At 34.1% G+C, this 17,506-nt stretch overlaps 1 protein-coding gene across 6 annotated transcripts in view; it reads left to right on the top strand.

Moving 5' to 3' along the window:
- Atrx (ATRX chromatin remodeler) overlaps nucleotides 1–17,506 on the top strand; it is a 217,620-nt gene that overhangs the window by 136,128 nt on the left and 63,986 nt on the right. For all 6 annotated transcript variants that reach the window (XM_026405589.2, XM_026405587.2, XM_077794035.1 and 3 more), the window contains one exon: nucleotides 1,519–1,636. In XM_026405589.2, the coding sequence (XP_026261374.1) occupies nucleotides 1,519–1,636 (118 nt within the window). The remainder of the gene's footprint in view (nucleotides 1–1,518; nucleotides 1,637–17,506) is intronic.

Raw genomic sequence — 17,506 nt, 5'->3', positions numbered from 1 at the left:
AATGTTTAGATGGGTGGAGGGGGTAGTGAACAATAGTGGTATTTTGAATTTTTTATCCTTTAGACAACTAGTTCCTTAAAAGCACAAGCTATTATTAATAAGAAATTTCTAATCTTACCTTCATTCTATAGTAATAGTGTTCAGAACCTCACTTATTTGGAATAGTATTAGGAGAGGTCAGTATGAATTAAGAAAGGAGACTTTTTTGGGGGGTACTTGGAACTGAAACCAGGTGTACTTTGCCACTGAGCTATTTCCTGAGCCCCCAGCCCCCTTTTTTTATTAAGACCGAGTCTTGCTAAGTTAAGCGGCTTAGGGCCTCACTAAATTGCTGATGCTGGCCTTGAACTTGTAGTCCTCCTTTCTCAGCCTCCATAGTTGCTGGGATTACACATGTGTACCTCAACGCCCAGTGAGATGTGTAATCCTTGAGAAATAGTTTTATTACTTTCACATACAGGCAATAGCCTAAACAGGCTAACAGTGTTTATATATACAGAACCTTTGGTTAATTTACATTCATGAATAGATAAGTATGTAGAGACCGAGGTAACTATTAATGGATTTCAAGATCTGTACCTTCTTTTCAGATATTAAATTTTAATGGTAGCTACAAAGAACCATCACATTAGAAATGCTATCTATCCCTCAGGCTTCATATACTGCCATCATATAAGGCAAAGTCATGCTATTAGGTTTGGTTGGTTACACAAACTAGTATAAGTACTGTTTTTTAAAATATTTTTTTAGTTGTAGATGGACCCAATGCCTTTATTTTGTTTATTTCTTTTTTTCTGGTACTGAGGATTGAACCCAGTGCCTTATACGTGTTAGGCAAGTGCTCTACCACTGAGATACAACCCCAGCCCCTATGTTTTCTTTATCTGTACTGCTGCTACTACCCAGGTATCATTTTTCTGATTTGTCTCTTTTCTTTTTTAGCATATTAGTGTTCTGTTTTTTTCCTTATACATATGATAAAATATTTCCCAAAGTGTGTGTGCATGTCTTATTTTCTCAACTGGGCAAACATTTTTACTCAGCTTATGTGTTATTTGGCACAAATGTATATCTTACCAATAGTATAACTCAGACCGTACTACAGTTTGATTTATTGGTATTAGAATGTGATTAAAGCAAGTCATTTTGTTACCACAACTTACTACTTCCCCCACCATTTCCCCCCCCCACCCCATTATTCTTGGAGGAGACTGTCCTGAGAACTTACATTGATTTAAGTGGTCATTTTGTCAAATGACTACTTAAATTAAAAATGTGACTGATATAGTGCAGTATCTTTTTATGAGCATACTATATTATCATATGAAATTATTACTATAATAATACATGGATCATTGTGTGATTTTAGCAAGTACAAATATGGTTTTCAAATTTTTATGTTTGGTGTTTAATTATGTGTGTCTTTTAGTTGTAATCAAAACAAGAATTTTTAAAGCAGTTCATTTTTGTCCTGTTTTTAGATTAACTAATTATCATTATCTTTCTTTTTAATTACAGAGGAAAGATTATACAGCATTAACAAAGTTTTTGCCTCCAAAACATGAATATGTGTTAGCTGTGAGAATGACTCCTATTCAGTGCAAGCTTTATCAATACTACTTAGATCACTTAACAGGTAACCAATATACTTATTGTTTTCATCTTCTGTATAAAGACATACTTTTTCTGAAGAATTTTTCCTTGTCAATTCCTTTCCAGTTTTGCATTTGAATGGATGTCCTTAAAAGCACAATAACTCTAATTTAAAAGAAATCACTAATGCTGTCATTAATCTCTAAGAACAAATGAATAAAAAAAATGTATATGGCATGTATCCCTAATGAATGCTCTTCATTTGTAAGAAGCTATTTCAGAAGAATTATGAATATGGAATAAATCCAGAATAGAAGACACACATTCTGGAATATTTTAAAACGTATTCCAATTGCATTAATGTTAAAAGGCATGTAAATGAAATCCATGAGATTGTTTCTTAGTTATGAAATTAATAAAAGTTGAAGGTAAAAAAAGGGCAGAAAGCAAGATAGGCATTTAGAATGATTTCCATGTTGTGTCAAAATTACAGCTGCTTATCTACACTGAAATGTTAGCTGAAGTTGTTTTTCTCATTAAGAAGAACTTTTAGTTTGTTATTCTTTGCATTGTTTTTAGAAAACAATGCATTTCTATCTTTCTGTCTGTCTATCTATCTATCTATATACTTTTTAGTGTGTGTGTGTGTGTGTGTGTGTGTCCATTTCTTTATGCCTGAAGTAGTTCACATAACAAAACCTAGTCTGTGGCTCTGAGGGGAGAGATTTCTTATTTTTTGGTCACTTACTTGGGTTCTTTCCCCACATGATATGCCAAGTTTCATTAGAGATTGTCGTTTAGAAAATGCCCTTGAGGGGCCTGGGGTTGTGGCTCAGTGGTAGAGTACTCACCTAGCATGCATGAGGCACTGGGTTCGATCCTTAGCATAGCATAAAACAAATTAAAGATATTGTGTCCACCTAAAACTAATAAAGTAAATGTTTCAAAAAACAGAAAATGCCCTTGAGCCCATTGTGGATGCAATGATTGATTAAAAAACCAGAGGAGGATGGAAGTGCTCGCACATTAATTAAAATTATACTTTATGATACTAAAGTGCTACCCTTTGTGTAATATTTGAGGGGATTATTTGATTATTTTATCTTGGTTCAATTGGGGATTGAATCCAGGGTGCTTTACCACTGAGCTATATTGTCAGCCCATTTATTTATTTGTTTAATATTGAGGCAGGAGCTTAGTATGTTGCCCAAGCTGGCCTTGGATTTTTAGAAAAAAGTTTAACTTTATTTGTTCACTTTTTTATGTGGTGCTGACGATCGAATCCAGTGCATCACATGTGTTAGGCAAGTGCTCTACACCTGAGCCACTACCCAGCCCCTGGCTTTGAATTATTGATCCCCCTGCCTCAGCCTCTGAGTTCGTGGGATTATAGGTGTATGCCAACACATCTAACATAGCAACTTTCTGTTTTAAGGAGAATAGTAATTGGATATTAATATTTTATAGAACTGCTATCTTTTAAAACAACTTTTGATCGTGGAAGGAAAATTTCAGTTTTTATAGGGCACACATTTTCATTTGACTATTGGTAACTGTTAGATTTATTGTACTATTCTATTTTGAACAATAAAAATTGTAGATGCAATGAAGTAACCAAATATAAGTATCCCAATGAGTGAATTACACTGTAGTTTAAGAAAAGGAAGAGTGTCCAGAAAGGATACTAACTTTTCTAATTTATATAGTATTTTTCCTTTTATGCATGTTGTTTTATTTTAAGTAAAGTAATACCTTTGTGTGTTTTTAAATATTAGACATTCATCTATATTTTAAAGTAATGGAAATTCTTTTTATTTATTCTCTATTATTTATTTATTTAGTTTTGTGGTGCTGGAGATTGAATCCAGGACACTGTGCATGTGATGCAAGCAGTCTACCAACTAAGCTATATCCTCAACTCAGGATTCAACTATTTTTAAAAATTGGAATTAATACCTCAGATACAGATATTAAAATATCATTTTGTGAACAATACAGTATTTAAAAGAGTTTAGGGAGCTATATTCTGATCACTATTAATTGATAGAAATATTTGAAGCACTAATTGCTAAAGGTTTTATACTCTGAATGCATTATTCTTAAATGATTTTCTGATTCATGAATCTAGATACAAGGTATTGGTTTTCATTGTGTGACACTTTTGTTAAAGTCCAATAATGTGTGTTAATTAGCCTCCTTTTGAAAACATGCACAAAGGCCAAATGGAAGGCAAGTGTGGGATGTGCACATACCTGTAATCTAGCTACTCCAGAGGCTGATACACGACTAGGTAAGATTGAGGAGAGCTGCAGCAACTTAATAAGATTGTGTCTTAAAATGAAATATAAAAATGCTCAGTATGGAGGTCAGAGGTAAAGCACCATTTGGTTCAGTCTCCTGTACTGCCTTGCTCCCCAAGAAAAATCCAAATGGGTTATATTAATGAGTATTCTGTCTTGATTCTCACTATAAGTCATTGGGGTATTTTTCTTGGAATTTTATCTGTGCATTGAAAATGTTTTGTAAATTATCTTTTGTTATGTATTTTAAAAATTCTTTTGTTCCATAATAGAATTTTTAGATTGTGCATTGTTTTTTATTTTAGTTTTATTAGGAATGAGTTATAGTACATTTAATACACTGCAAAAAGAAGGAAGACACTGGGAGTGAATTTTGAGAAAATAAAAAAATCCCCTTAATTTTCCTTAGTTCCTCTTTTTTTACAGTAATTTTTAAATTGTTAAAAATTATACATATTCATGGAATACCATGTGATGTTTTAATACATGTATACATTGTCTAATGTTCAAGTAAGAGTTAATATTTATCTCTTCAAACTTACTTCTCCTGACTGTAACCTAGTATCCATTGGCCAATCTGTCCCCATCTCTATTCTTGTCTACTTTCCCCAGCCTCTTTTAAACAACATTCTACTCTTAATTTCTATGAGATCAACATTTTTAGAATCACCTATGTTACATGATGTGCCTCCATATTTCACTTAACATAATGACCTCCAGTCCTAATGAGAGCAGTACATCCTTTTTATGGCTGAGAGGTATTCCATTGTGTATATGTACCATTTACATTATTAATTCATTAAGTGAGTAACACTTGTTTCCATTTCTTGGCTGTTGTGCATTGTGCTGCATTAAACATGGCAGTACAGGTATCCTTTCAACATAGTGGTGTCCTTTTTCTTTTGGATGTATACCTATAAGTTTGATTGCTGGATAATATGATGGTTTCATTTTCAATTTTTGAGCAACCCTATACTGTTTTCCACAATGATTAATTTACATTGCCACCATCAGTTTATAATAGTTTCCACTTCTCCACATCTTTGTTAGAATTTGTTACCTTTTTTCTTTTTGATTATATCTATCCTATCAGGAATGAGAAATAACTCATTATGATTTTTTTGTACTGATCATTTAATCTAGGGGACACTCTATCTCTGAGCTACATCCCCACCTCTTTTTATTTTCTATTTTGAGACAGTTGCTTAGGATGTCACTAAAACACTGACACCTAGCTTTGAAGTTGTAATCTTTCTGTAGTCACACAAATCTGTAATCATTGTGATTTTGATTTGCATTACCCTGATAATGATTCCCCTTTTCTTTATTGGGGGGAAAGGGTGGTACTTAGGATTGAACCCAAGGCCTCAAACATTCTAAGGAAGTGCTTCACCAATGAGTTTCATCCCCAACCCTCCTTTTTTTCAGTGTAATTCCATAGGCTGCCTTTTATTAAAAGGTTTCAGAAGTTCTTAGTAACATATAATTGTATGCATTCAGTAAACAATTAGGTTTTATAAGCATATGAATATGTGGTCTTTTTAATAACTAATTATTAGTCTGAGTTTAAACTTAAATCAATATTATAATCCATATACTGTCTTGAGTTTTATAGTGATGCAAAAATGGAGCACATGGTTGGTCATGTTGTGCACACCTATAATCTCAGTGACTGAGGAAGCTAAGACAAGAGGATCACAAGTGCAGAGCCAGCCTCAGCAACTCAGTGAGGCCCTGAGCAAAGTAGTGAGACTCTGTCTTAAAATGAAAAAACATAAATAGGCTGGGGATGAGGCCCAGTTGTTAAGCACCACTGGGTTCAATCCCTGGTACAAAAAAAAAAAAGTAGTACATTGAAAGATAGCCCACAGAATTGGAGGAAATATATTCAAATCATTTTTTGTCATTTTTTCTGAATAGGGATTGATATCCAGAATATATGAAGAATTCTTTTAATTCAGCAACAAAGAAACAAACCACCTATATCAAAAATGGGACCCAAATTGATATTTCTTCAAAGAAGATATATATAAATGTCCAGTAAGCACATGAAAAGATGGTCATCATCACTAGTTATTAGGGACGAGAATCAAAACCACAGTGAGACACTGTTTTGTGTTCATTAGGATGGGCATTATCAAAAAAAGAAAAGGCAATCTAAGAAATACTGCTTATGGTGTGGATATAGTGGAAACCTTATATATTTCTGGTAGGAATGTCAGATGTTATAGCCAATAGAGAAAAACAGTGTGGCATTTTTCAAAAGTGATCCAGAATATCTAGCAATTCTATTTGTAATATTCCCAAAAGAATTGAAAGGAAGAACTCAAATAATTGAACCCCAAAATTTGTAGCAGTGTTATAAATAATTACCCAAAAGGTGATGAGCACAGTGGCAAATACCTGTAATCCCAGCAACTTTGGTGGCAGGGGTAGGAGGATCTCAATTTCAAGCCCAACCTTAGAAACAGAGTGAGACCTTCAGCAACTTGGTGAAATTGTGTCTGAAATAAAAAATAAACAATTCTGGCAATGTAGGTCAGTGTTAATGTGCCTGTATGTTCAATCCCTAGTACCTAAATAATAAGAAAAATAAAACAAAAATGTAGGGCTGGGGATGTGGCTCAGCGGTAGCGCGCTCGCCTGGCATGCGTGCGGCCCGGGTTCGATCCTCAGCACCACATACCAACAAAGATGTTGTGTCCGCCAAGAACTAAAAAAAAAATAAATATTAAAAAATTCTCAAAAAAAAAAAAATGTACAATCAACCCCAGTGTAGACTGACAGATGAATGCATTTAAAAATGTGGTATAGATATACAATGGAATATTATTTAGGTTTCAAAAGGTTGGATAATTCTGACTCATTCTATAACATGGATGAACCTTGAAGACATTAATATATAGTGAAATAAATCAGACATAATTGTAATACTTGTATAATTCTGGTTACTGGTACCTACAATAGTCAGACACATACAGGCAGAAATTATAATGGTGATTACCAAGGGCTGAGGGAAGAAGGGAATGAAGAGTTATTTTAAGAGGATGCACAGTTTGTTAGGAATGATACAATTCTAGAAATGGAGGGTGATTATGCTTGTAGAGCATTTTGATTATGCTTCATATCAATCATTTGTGAATTTATAATTATTAAAATGGTAATTTTTTATTTCATATCAAATAATAATATCCCCAAACAGAACTCAGTTATAGCTTTTGTGTCTAAAAATGCCCGAGTCTAAGTTCTGATTTTTAGAGGTTGATTCTATGTATTTGGACTGGGGCCTGTTCATTGGCATTTTTGTAACCCTACAGATGATTTTGATAAACACTTCTGATAACCATTTGATAATCATTGCTATAAAGTGTTTACTTGATTATTAGGTAGTTACATTTCAGATGAGAGCTAAGACTTAAATGAGTGAGTGTTAAGTAGCCAAAGGAATCATGGAGAAATGATACCAAAACATTAACTGAGATTCTTTCCTTTATGTGATAGAAATATTGTTAATTCTTTATTTTATTTGTTTTACATCTCTAGAAAAATTGCAGAATATGAGTAATCTAAATAGGTGTTTATATAATCAGGAAAACTAAGTTATTAAATATATAAAATTAATACTATACATAGCAGTACTGGGGGTGAATCTCAGAGGTGCTTCATCAGTGAGCTATATCCCCAGCCCATTTTTTAGTTTTTATTTTTAGACAGGGTCTTGATAGTTGCTCATACCAGCCACAGACTTGCAGTCTTCCTGCCTGAGCCTCTCAAGTACCTGGAATTATATGTTAATTTAAATCTTACATTTGAAAATATCATAATTGACTTTGTGATAACATAATTCAAGGTTGAGGAAGAATGTATAATAATTATCAAAAGTAGTCATGCCATTAGAGTCATTGAACACCAGACACCACTAAACTGATAAGATAAAATGATATCGAGTATTGTTAAGGATATAGTGAATTGGGCTCTTTAATGCTTATATTAATTTGTCTTTAACTAGGTAAGGTATATCATAATTATTTTCAGTTTTAAGCCTTTATCCAAAGGAGGTGTCTAATAATGTGTACAGAAATTTATATTCAAGAATGCTTATATCAGATTTTTAAACCTTTTCCCCCTCCTTGCAGAAATATGTGTTCATTGTGGAATGTGTATGAAATATTGAAATGTACAAATGTGAGAATAAGAGTAGCGATTGTGTCATAAACCACAAAATGGAAATGGTATTTTTATTAGGTGTCCTGCTTTCCAATTTTTTAAAGTGTATATGTTCTTTTTTTTTCTTTTTTTATTGGTTGTTCAAAACATTACAAAGCTCTTGACATATCATATTTCATACATTAGACTCAAGTGGGTTATGAACTCCCATTTTTACCCCAAATACAGATTGCAGAATCACATCGGTTACACATCCACATTTTTACATAATGCCATATTAGTGACTGTTGTATTCTGCTACCTTTCCTATCCTCTACTATCCTCCCTCCCCTCCCCTTCCATCTTCACTCTCTACCCCATCTACTGTAATTCATTTCTCTCCTTGTTTATTTTCCCATTCCCCTCACAACCTCTTATATGTAATTTTGTATAGCAATGAGGGTCTCCCTCCGTTTCCATGCAATTTCCCTTTTCTCTCCCTTTCCCTCCCACCTTATGTCTCTGTTTAATGTTAATCTTTTCTTCCTGCTCTTCCTCCTTGCTCTATTCTTAGTTGCTCTCATTATATCAAAGAAGACATTTGGTATTTGTTTTTTAGGGATTGGCTAGCTTCACTAAGCATAATCTGCTCTAGTGCCATCCATTTCCCTGCAAATTCCATGATTTTGTCATATTTTAGTGCTGAATAATACTCCATGGTGTATAAATGCCACATTTTTTTTTATCCATTCATCTATTGAAGGCCATCTGGGTTGGTTCTACAGTCTAGCAATTGTGAATTGTGCTGCTATGAACATCGATGTGGCAGTATCCCTGTAGTGCGCTCTTTTAAGGTCTTCAGGGAATAGTCCGAGAAGGGCAATAGCTGGGTCAAATGGTGGTTCCATTCCCAGCTTTCCCAGGAATCTCCATACTGCTTTCCAAATTGGCCTCACCAGTTTGCAGTCCCACCAGCAATGTACAAGAGTACCCTTTTCCCCACATCCTCACCAGCACTTGTTGTTATTTGACTTCATAATGGCTGCCAATCTTACTGGAGTGAGATGGTATCTTAGGGTGGTTTTGATTTGCATTTCTCTGACTGCTAGAGATGGTGAGCATTTTTTCATGTACTTGTTGATTGATTGTATGTCCTCCTCTGAGAAGTGTCTGTTCAGGTCCTTGGCCCATTTGTTGATTGGGTTATTTGTTGTCTTATTGTCTAATTTTTTGAGTTCTTTGTATACTCTGGATATTAGGGCTCTATCTGAAGTTTGAGGAGTAAAAATTTGTTCCCATGATCTAGGCTCCCTATTTACCTCTCTTATTGTTTCTCTTGCTGAGAAAAAACTTTTCAGTTTAAGTAAGTCCCATTTGTTGATTCTTGTTATTAACTCTTGTGCTGTGGGTGTCCTATTAAGGAATTTGGAGCCTGACCCCACAATATGTAGATCGGAGCCAACTTTTTCTTCTATCAGACGCAGAGTCTCTGATTTGATATCAAGCTCCTTGATCCACTTTGAGTCAACTTTTGTGCATGGCGAGAGGAGGGGATTCAGTTTCATTTTGTTGCATATGGATTTCCAGTTTTCCCAGCACCATTTGTTGAAGATGCTATCCTTCCTCCATTGCATGCTTTTAGCTCCTTTATCAAATATAAGATAGTTGTAGCTTTGTGGATTAGTCTCTGTGTCCTCTATTCTGTACCATTGGTCCACCCGCCTGTTTTGGTACCAGTACCATGCTGTTTTTGTTACTATTGCTCTGTAATATAGTTTGAAATCTGGTATTGCTATACCGCCTGATTCACACTTCCTGCTTAGAATTGCTTTTGCTATTCTGGGTCTTTTATTTTTCCATATGAATTTCATGATTGCTTTATCTGTTTCTACAAGAAATGCCTTTGGGATTTTGATTGGCATTGCATTAAACCTATAGAGAGCTTTTGGTAATATTGCCATTTTGATGATGTTAGTTCTGCCTATCCATGAACAGGGTATATTTTTCCATCTTCTAAGATCATCTTCTACTTCTCTTTTTAGGGTTCTGTAGTTTTCATTGTATAAATCTTTCACCTCTTTTGTTAGGTTGATTCCCAAGTATTTTATTTTTTTTGAGGATATTGTGAATGTAGTGTTTTTCCTCATTTCTGTTTCAGAAGTTTTTTCGCTGATATACAGAAATGCCTTTGATTTGTGCGTGTTGATTTTATATCCTGCCATTTGCTGAATTCATTTATTAGTTCTAGTAGTTTTTTTGTAGACCCTTTTGGGTCTTCTAGGTATAGAATCATGTGAACCGCAAATAGTGATAATTTAAGTTCTTCTTTTCCTATTTTTATGGCTTTAATTTCTTTCGTCTGTCTAATTGCTCTGGCCAGTGTTTCGAGAACTATATTGAATAGAAGTGGTGATAGAGGGCATCCCTGTCTTGTTCCAGATTTTAGAGGGAATGCCTTCAATTTTTCTCCATTCAGAATGATGCTAGCCTGAGGCTTAGCATAGATAGCTTTTACAGTGTCGAGGAAAGTTCCTGTTATCCCTAGTTTTTCTAATGTTTTGAACATAAAGGGATGCTGTACTTTATCGAATGTTTTTTCTGCGTCTATCGAGATGATCATATGGTTCTTTTCTTTAAGTTTATTGATGTGGTGAATAACATTTATTGATTTCCGTATATTGATCCATCCTTGCATCCCAGGGATGAATCCTACTTGATCATGGTGCACAATTTTTTTTTTGATGTGCCCTTGTATCCGATTCGCCAGAATTTTATTGAGGATTTTTGCATCTAGGTTCATCAGAGATATTGGTCTGTAGTTTTCTTTCTTTGAAGTGTCTTTGTCTGGTTTCGGAATCAGGGTGATGTTGGCCTCATAGAATGAATTTGGCAGAGCTCCCTCTTTTTTCTATTTCCTGAAATAACTTGAAAAATATTGGTATTAATTCTTCTTTAAAGGTTTTGTAAAACTCCGCTGTATACCCATCCGGTCCTGGGCTTTTCTTGGTTGGTAGTCTTTTGATTGCTTCTTCTATTTCATCCATTGAAATTGGTCTGTTTAAATTGTTTGTATCCTCCTGACTCAGTCTGGGCAAATCATATGACTTTAGAAATTTATTGATGTCTTCACTATCTTCTATTTTATTGGAATATAGATTTTTAAAATAATTTCTAATTGTCTTCTGTATTTCTGTAGCGTCTGTTGTGATATTGCCTTTTTCATCCCGTATGTTAGTAATTTGAGTTCTCTCTCTTCTTCTCTTCATTAGCTTATGTAGGAATGTTTTTAATTTTGTTTATGGATTATCTATAATTAACTCTTAAGGAGCATTAAAAAACACTAGGAAAATATTTTTGAATGACTCAAATTTTACAAATCCATCTTTTTATTTAATATTAACTCTTTTTTATTTTTGTCATTATTTATAATAATGAAAATTGGAAATTAACGGAAAATCTCAACTTTTGGGGTCTGTTTATTTATTTATTTGGGTACCAGGGATTGAACTCTTGGGCACTCAACCACTGAGCCAAATCGCCAGCCCTATTTTATATTTTATTCAGAGACAGGGTCTCACTGAGTTGTTTGCTTACTGCCTCGCTTTTGCTAAGGCTGGCTTTGAGCTCAGGATCCTCCTGCCTCAGACTCCCAAGCCACTAGTATTACAGGCATGCACTATGGCACCTGGCTGGGGATAGTTTAGATTATGATACATCAATTTAATCTAATGCCATGAAGTAAGATACGTTAAATATAATAATGTATGTACCATAATGCCTTAATAGGAATCTATACAATGTATCATGTATTAATGGTTATAAAATAATGCATAATTCTGTGTAGTATAAAAACATATGTATCAAGGCCAGGTGCACTGTAGTCGTGCACATTTGTTCTCCCAGTGACTTAGAAAGCTTTAGGAAGATGATGGTCGGTCCAAGGCCAGTCTCAGCAACTTATCGAGAGCCTGTTTCAAAATAAAAAGGACTAGGGATATAGGTTAATGGGTTCAGTGCCCAGTACAAAAAACAAAAAAAGTACACATATCTAGTATGCAAAGATATTATGTGTGTTGAATTCTCTCTTCAAATTTTGCTCCGTCCCCCTTTTTTTTCTGTTTTCATTTCTTTCTTGTCTCTCTCTCTCTCTCTGTTTAAGAAACAATCCTACCAACTGAGTTAGTTCTGTGAATGGTGTATACCACTATTCTGGCTTGCTCCCTCCTCCCTCCCTCCCTCCCTCCCTCCCTCCCTCCCTCCTTTCCCTTCCCTTCTCTACCCTTTCTTCCCTTCCCTCCCTCCCTCCCTCCCTTCCCTTCTCTCCCCTTTCTTCCCTTCCCTTCCCTTCCCTCCCTTCCTTTCCTCAAGCTACACCTCAGGTAGTTCATCCCAAGACCATTTTTTTTAAAAAAAGGTAAACATGACAGTGTTTTTGACACATATCACATACATGGGGTATAACTAATTCTAATTAGGATCCCATTTTTGTGGTTGTACAAGATGTGAAGTTTCACTGGTCACGTATTCATATGTGAACATACATATAAAAGTTATATGTCTGATTCTTTCTACTATCTTTTTCGTTCCCATTCCTCCTCCACCTTTGTCTAATTCACCGAACTTCTATTCTCTACATCCCCCATTTTGTGTTATCACCTGCATATCTGAGAGAACATTCAATCTTTGTTTTTTGGGGATTGGCTTATTTCACTTGAGCATGATAGCCTCCAGTTCTATCTATTTATTGGCAAATGCCATAACTTCTTCTTTATGGCTGAGTAATATTTCATTGTGTATATACCACATTTTCTTTTCCATTCATCTGTTGAAGGGCACCTAAGTTGGCTCCATAGTTTTGTTATTGTTAATTGAACTGCTATAAGCATTGATGTGGCCGCATCACTGTAGTATGCTGCTTTTAAGACCTTTGGGATAACTGGGTCAAATGGTGGTTCCATTCCTAGTTTTCTGAGGAATATCCATAATGCTTTCCATAGTGGTTGCACCCATTTGCAGTCTCACCCGCAGTGTTGAGTGTACCTTTCCCCCCACGTCCTAACCAATATTTATTGTTACTTGTATTGTTGATGGTTGCCATTATGACTGGCATCAAATGGAGTCTCAGTGTAGTGTAATGAACATGGAAAGGTCTCCCTTGTTCTTTGATAGGCAGAATTAATATTATCAAAATGTCAATACCAAAAGTTCTATACAGATTCAATGCAATTCCTGTTAAAATCCCAGTGATGTTCTTCATAGAAATAGAAAGAGCAGTAATGAAATTTATTTGGAAAGATAAGAGTCTCAGAATAGCCAAAGCACTCCTTAGTGAGAAAAGTGAAGTAGGAGGCATCTCATTATCAGATCTTAAATTATACTACAGAGCTATAGTAACAAAAATGGCATGGTATTGTCTCCAATATAGACATGAAGACCAGTGGAACATAATAGAAAATACAAAAAGAAACCCACATTCCTACAGTTATCTCATACTAGACAGAGTTATCATAAATATATATTGGGGAAAAGATAGCATCTTCAACAAATGGTGCTAAGAAAACTGGAAATCCATATGTAATAGAATGAAATTGAACCCCTATGTCTCACCATGCACAAAACTCAACTCTATGTGGATGAAGGACCTAGGCATTAGACCAGAGACACTGTGCCTACTAGAAGAAAATGTCGGCCCAATTCTCCATCATATCAGTTTAAGAACCAACTTCCTCAATAAGATTGTAAAATGCAAGAAATAAATTTAATAATCATTAAGTGGGATGATATCGAAGTAAAAACTTCTTTATGGCAAAGGAAACAATCAAGAATGTGAAGAGAGACCCAAGCCCCCTTTCTTAAAATTTATTTATTTATTTAAATTAGACATATACGACAGCAGAGTGCATTTGATTTCATTGTACACAATTGTTGCACAACTTTACATTACTATGGTTGTACATGATATAGTGTCACACCATATGTGCAGCCATACATGTACCTAGGGTAATAGTGTCTATCTCATTCCACCATCTTTCCTCTCCCCCCCCCCACCCCGTGCACCCTCCCTATTCTTCCTCTCCTTTGCCTAATCAAAGTTCCTCCATTTTTCTTATGACTCCCCCCCCCCCATGTTAGGGATCAGCATCCACTTATCAGAGAGAACAATCAGCCTTTGGTTTGGGGGGATTGACTTACTTTGCTTAGCATGATGTTCTCCAATTCCATCCATTTACCTTTTAATTTTAACTTGAGACAGTGTTTGGCTAAATTGCTGAGGCTGGCCTCGAACCTGTCTTATCCTGTTTGAGTAGGTGGGCTTGCATTGTTCACCAAAATGCTCAGCCTTCTTTTTCTTTTGATATTTATCAAGCTTTCTTACTCTGTAAACCATTTCTCCAAAAGATCATTTGATAGATCTCCACTTTTTCTCTCTGCAGTACACTGGGTTGCCCTACCACTGACCTATATCCCTAGCCTTTATTATTTTATTCTTTTTCTTTCCTTTTATGTTTGTTTATTTGTAGTTACTAGTGATTGAACTCAGAGTTGCTTTACCACCGAGCCACATCCCCGGTCCTTTTTGTTTTTTATTTTGAGATGGGGTCAAACTAAATTGCTTAGAATTTTGCTAAATTTCTGAGGCTGTCCTTAAACTTGCAGTCTGTTTCAGACTCCCATGTGTTTCACTGTGTGAAGCTCATTGAGGCTTTTAAAAAATTTAGTTGTTGATGGGCTTTATTTTATTCATTTATTTATATATGGTGCTGAGAATTGAACCCAGTGCCTCACACATGTGAGGCGAGTGCTCTACCACTGAGCTACAACCCCAGCCCTCATCGAGGCTTTGATATGCATTTTTTTAAGAATTCGTGATGATGAGCACCTTTTTATATACTTGTTTGCTATTTTTGTGTCTTAATTGGAGAACTGTTTATTCAGGTTCTTTGCTCATTTTTAAATTAGATTATTCATTTTCCCCATACCTTTATTGAGGTAAATTTGAAGTACAATAAAATGCACATATTTAAAGTATGAAATTTGATCAATTTTGAGATGTATGTAACCAATATAATCAATATAAAAAATGTCCAGTACTTTTTTAAAAATTTCAAATCATGCAGAGTGTTTCCTGCATGATTTATTACATTAGGAATCAGTCACTCTAAGATATATAGGACCCCACCCTCACATCAACTATTTCAGAATTCAGAGGTGCACTTCTAAGTATCTCTGAGGTCAAGGAAAAAAGCACAAGAAAAGTAGATAAAAAGTGTTTTGAACTCAAAATAAAAGCTTAAAATATCAGTCTCTCAGGATGAAACATTACTCAGATGAACATTCATAACTTAAAGTAGTTGTATCAGAAAAAATATAGAATAACATACATTATTCATTTTTTGCTACAGATATATTTTTATAGTAACCTTCTTTGATACATGGTTTGCAAATATTTTCTTTCCATCCATTTTCTTATTATTTTCTTCATTGCTTTCTTTGCTGTACAAGTACTTTGTAGTTCAATGTGGTACTACTTGTTTATGTTTACTTCTATGTTTTTGTGCTTTTAGTAAGCTATCCATAAAATCTTTGCCAAGGCCAATATCAAAAGTTTTGTTTTGTAGTGTAAGATATTCATACCTGTTTCATTGTTTTGCATGTATATATATAGTTTTCCTATTACTTCTGCTTTTCTAATTTGGATGCTCTTGCTAGTTCTTCTAGTACTGTGCAAAATATTGGCAGCCAGCATATATATCCTTGCCTTATATTTCATCTCAGAGTAAAAGCATTTCCATTTTCTCCATTGACGTGATACTGAGGAAATTTCCTTGTATACCTATTTTGTTGAGAGATTTTTTTGTCATGAAAGAATATTGAATACTGTTAAATACTATTTGTTATTTAGATGATTAAGATAGTTTTTTCACATATGCCAAGCAAGCACTCTACACTGAGTTGCTCTTTCTTTTTGTTAATGTGTATATCACATTGGTTGTTTTACATATGTTAGTTCTGCCTGTGATCCTGGGAATAAATCATAGTTGTCATGGTGTATCATCATGTTGCCATATTGTTGAGTTAGGTTTGTTGGTATTTTATTAAGGATTTTAACATCTATGTTCCCAAGTAATATTTGTCTGTAATAATACATGTTTGGCTTTGGTATCAGGGTAATAGTGGCCTCGTAAAAAGAGTTTGAAAGTATTCCTTCTAACTGTATTTTTGGTAATTTTTGGTAAGAGTTTAAAATGAATTTCTATTGATTGATTCCTTGAATTTTTGGTAGGTTCAGTCTTGAAAGTCTTCTTTATTAAGAAAATTTTATTACTCCTTCAATCTGTTTATAATTGTTCTGTTTTTGCTTTCTTTTTACCTTGATTAATTTTTGGAGTGTTGTATGTTTTTAGAAACTTATCCATTTTTTGAGGCTTTTCAGTTTTTTGTATATAATTGTTTATATATGTCCTTCATGATCTTTTTTTTATTTCCAAGGCATCAGGTGTAATTTCTGATTTTATTTATTTAAGTCTTCTCTCTGTTTTTCTTCATCTAGCTAAGTGTTTGAATTTTATTAAAAAAAAAAAAAAAACTTCTGGCTTTTCTGATATTTTTTTCTATAGTTTACCTAATCTCTGTTTGATTTATTTCAAGATACTTAAGGTATAAAGTTAGGTCGTTTATGTATGTGTGTGTGTGTGTGTGTGTGTGTGTGTGTGTATCTATATCTATCTCTCTATATATAATGTGTGTATACACATTTGTATAATATATACATATATATGTATATATATGTATATGTGTATATATTTGTATATATGTATATATATGTGTGTATATATATTATATATACATATGTGTGTATTTATTTTTACTTTTTAAATTTAGATGGTTATTGTTACAAACTTCTTTAACATTCTTCTTATTACCTAAGTATTTTCTTTGACCACATTAGAATAAAATTAAAAACAGTAATTAAATGAAAGTTTAAAAATTCACCAATCTGTTTAGATAACTCACTTCTAACCAACCCATGGTTCAAAGAAGAAATCACTAAGGAAATAAAAAAAATATTTAGACATCAATGCAAATGAAAGCACCTAGGTATCAGAATATAGGGTGCAGTTAAAGCAATTCTTAGAGGGAAATATATAGTAACAAATCCTTATGTTCAAAAAGAAGAAAGAACTTTATAATCTAACTTTCCATTTGAAAAAGTAAAATAAGAGCAAACTAAACACCAATTAAGTGAAAGGAGGAAATAACAAATACTAAGATTAGAAAACCAACAAAGAAAATCACTGAAACCAAAAGTAGGTTCTTTGAAAGGATTAACATAGTTGATAAGACTTTAGCTATATTTACAAAGTAATAGAAAAGACATAAATAAGGAATGAAACAGTATATGACTGACCTTAGAGAAATAAAAACAATTATAATAAAATGTTGTAAGCAGTTGTATTCCAAGAAAT

Source organism: Urocitellus parryii, chromosome X, assembly GCF_045843805.1.
Source record: "Urocitellus parryii isolate mUroPar1 chromosome X, mUroPar1.hap1, whole genome shotgun sequence".
Taxonomy (NCBI): Eukaryota; Metazoa; Chordata; class Mammalia; order Rodentia; family Sciuridae; genus Urocitellus; species Urocitellus parryii.
The sequence above is the reverse complement of the archived record's forward strand: the minus strand, read 5'-3'. Positions and strand labels throughout refer to the sequence as shown.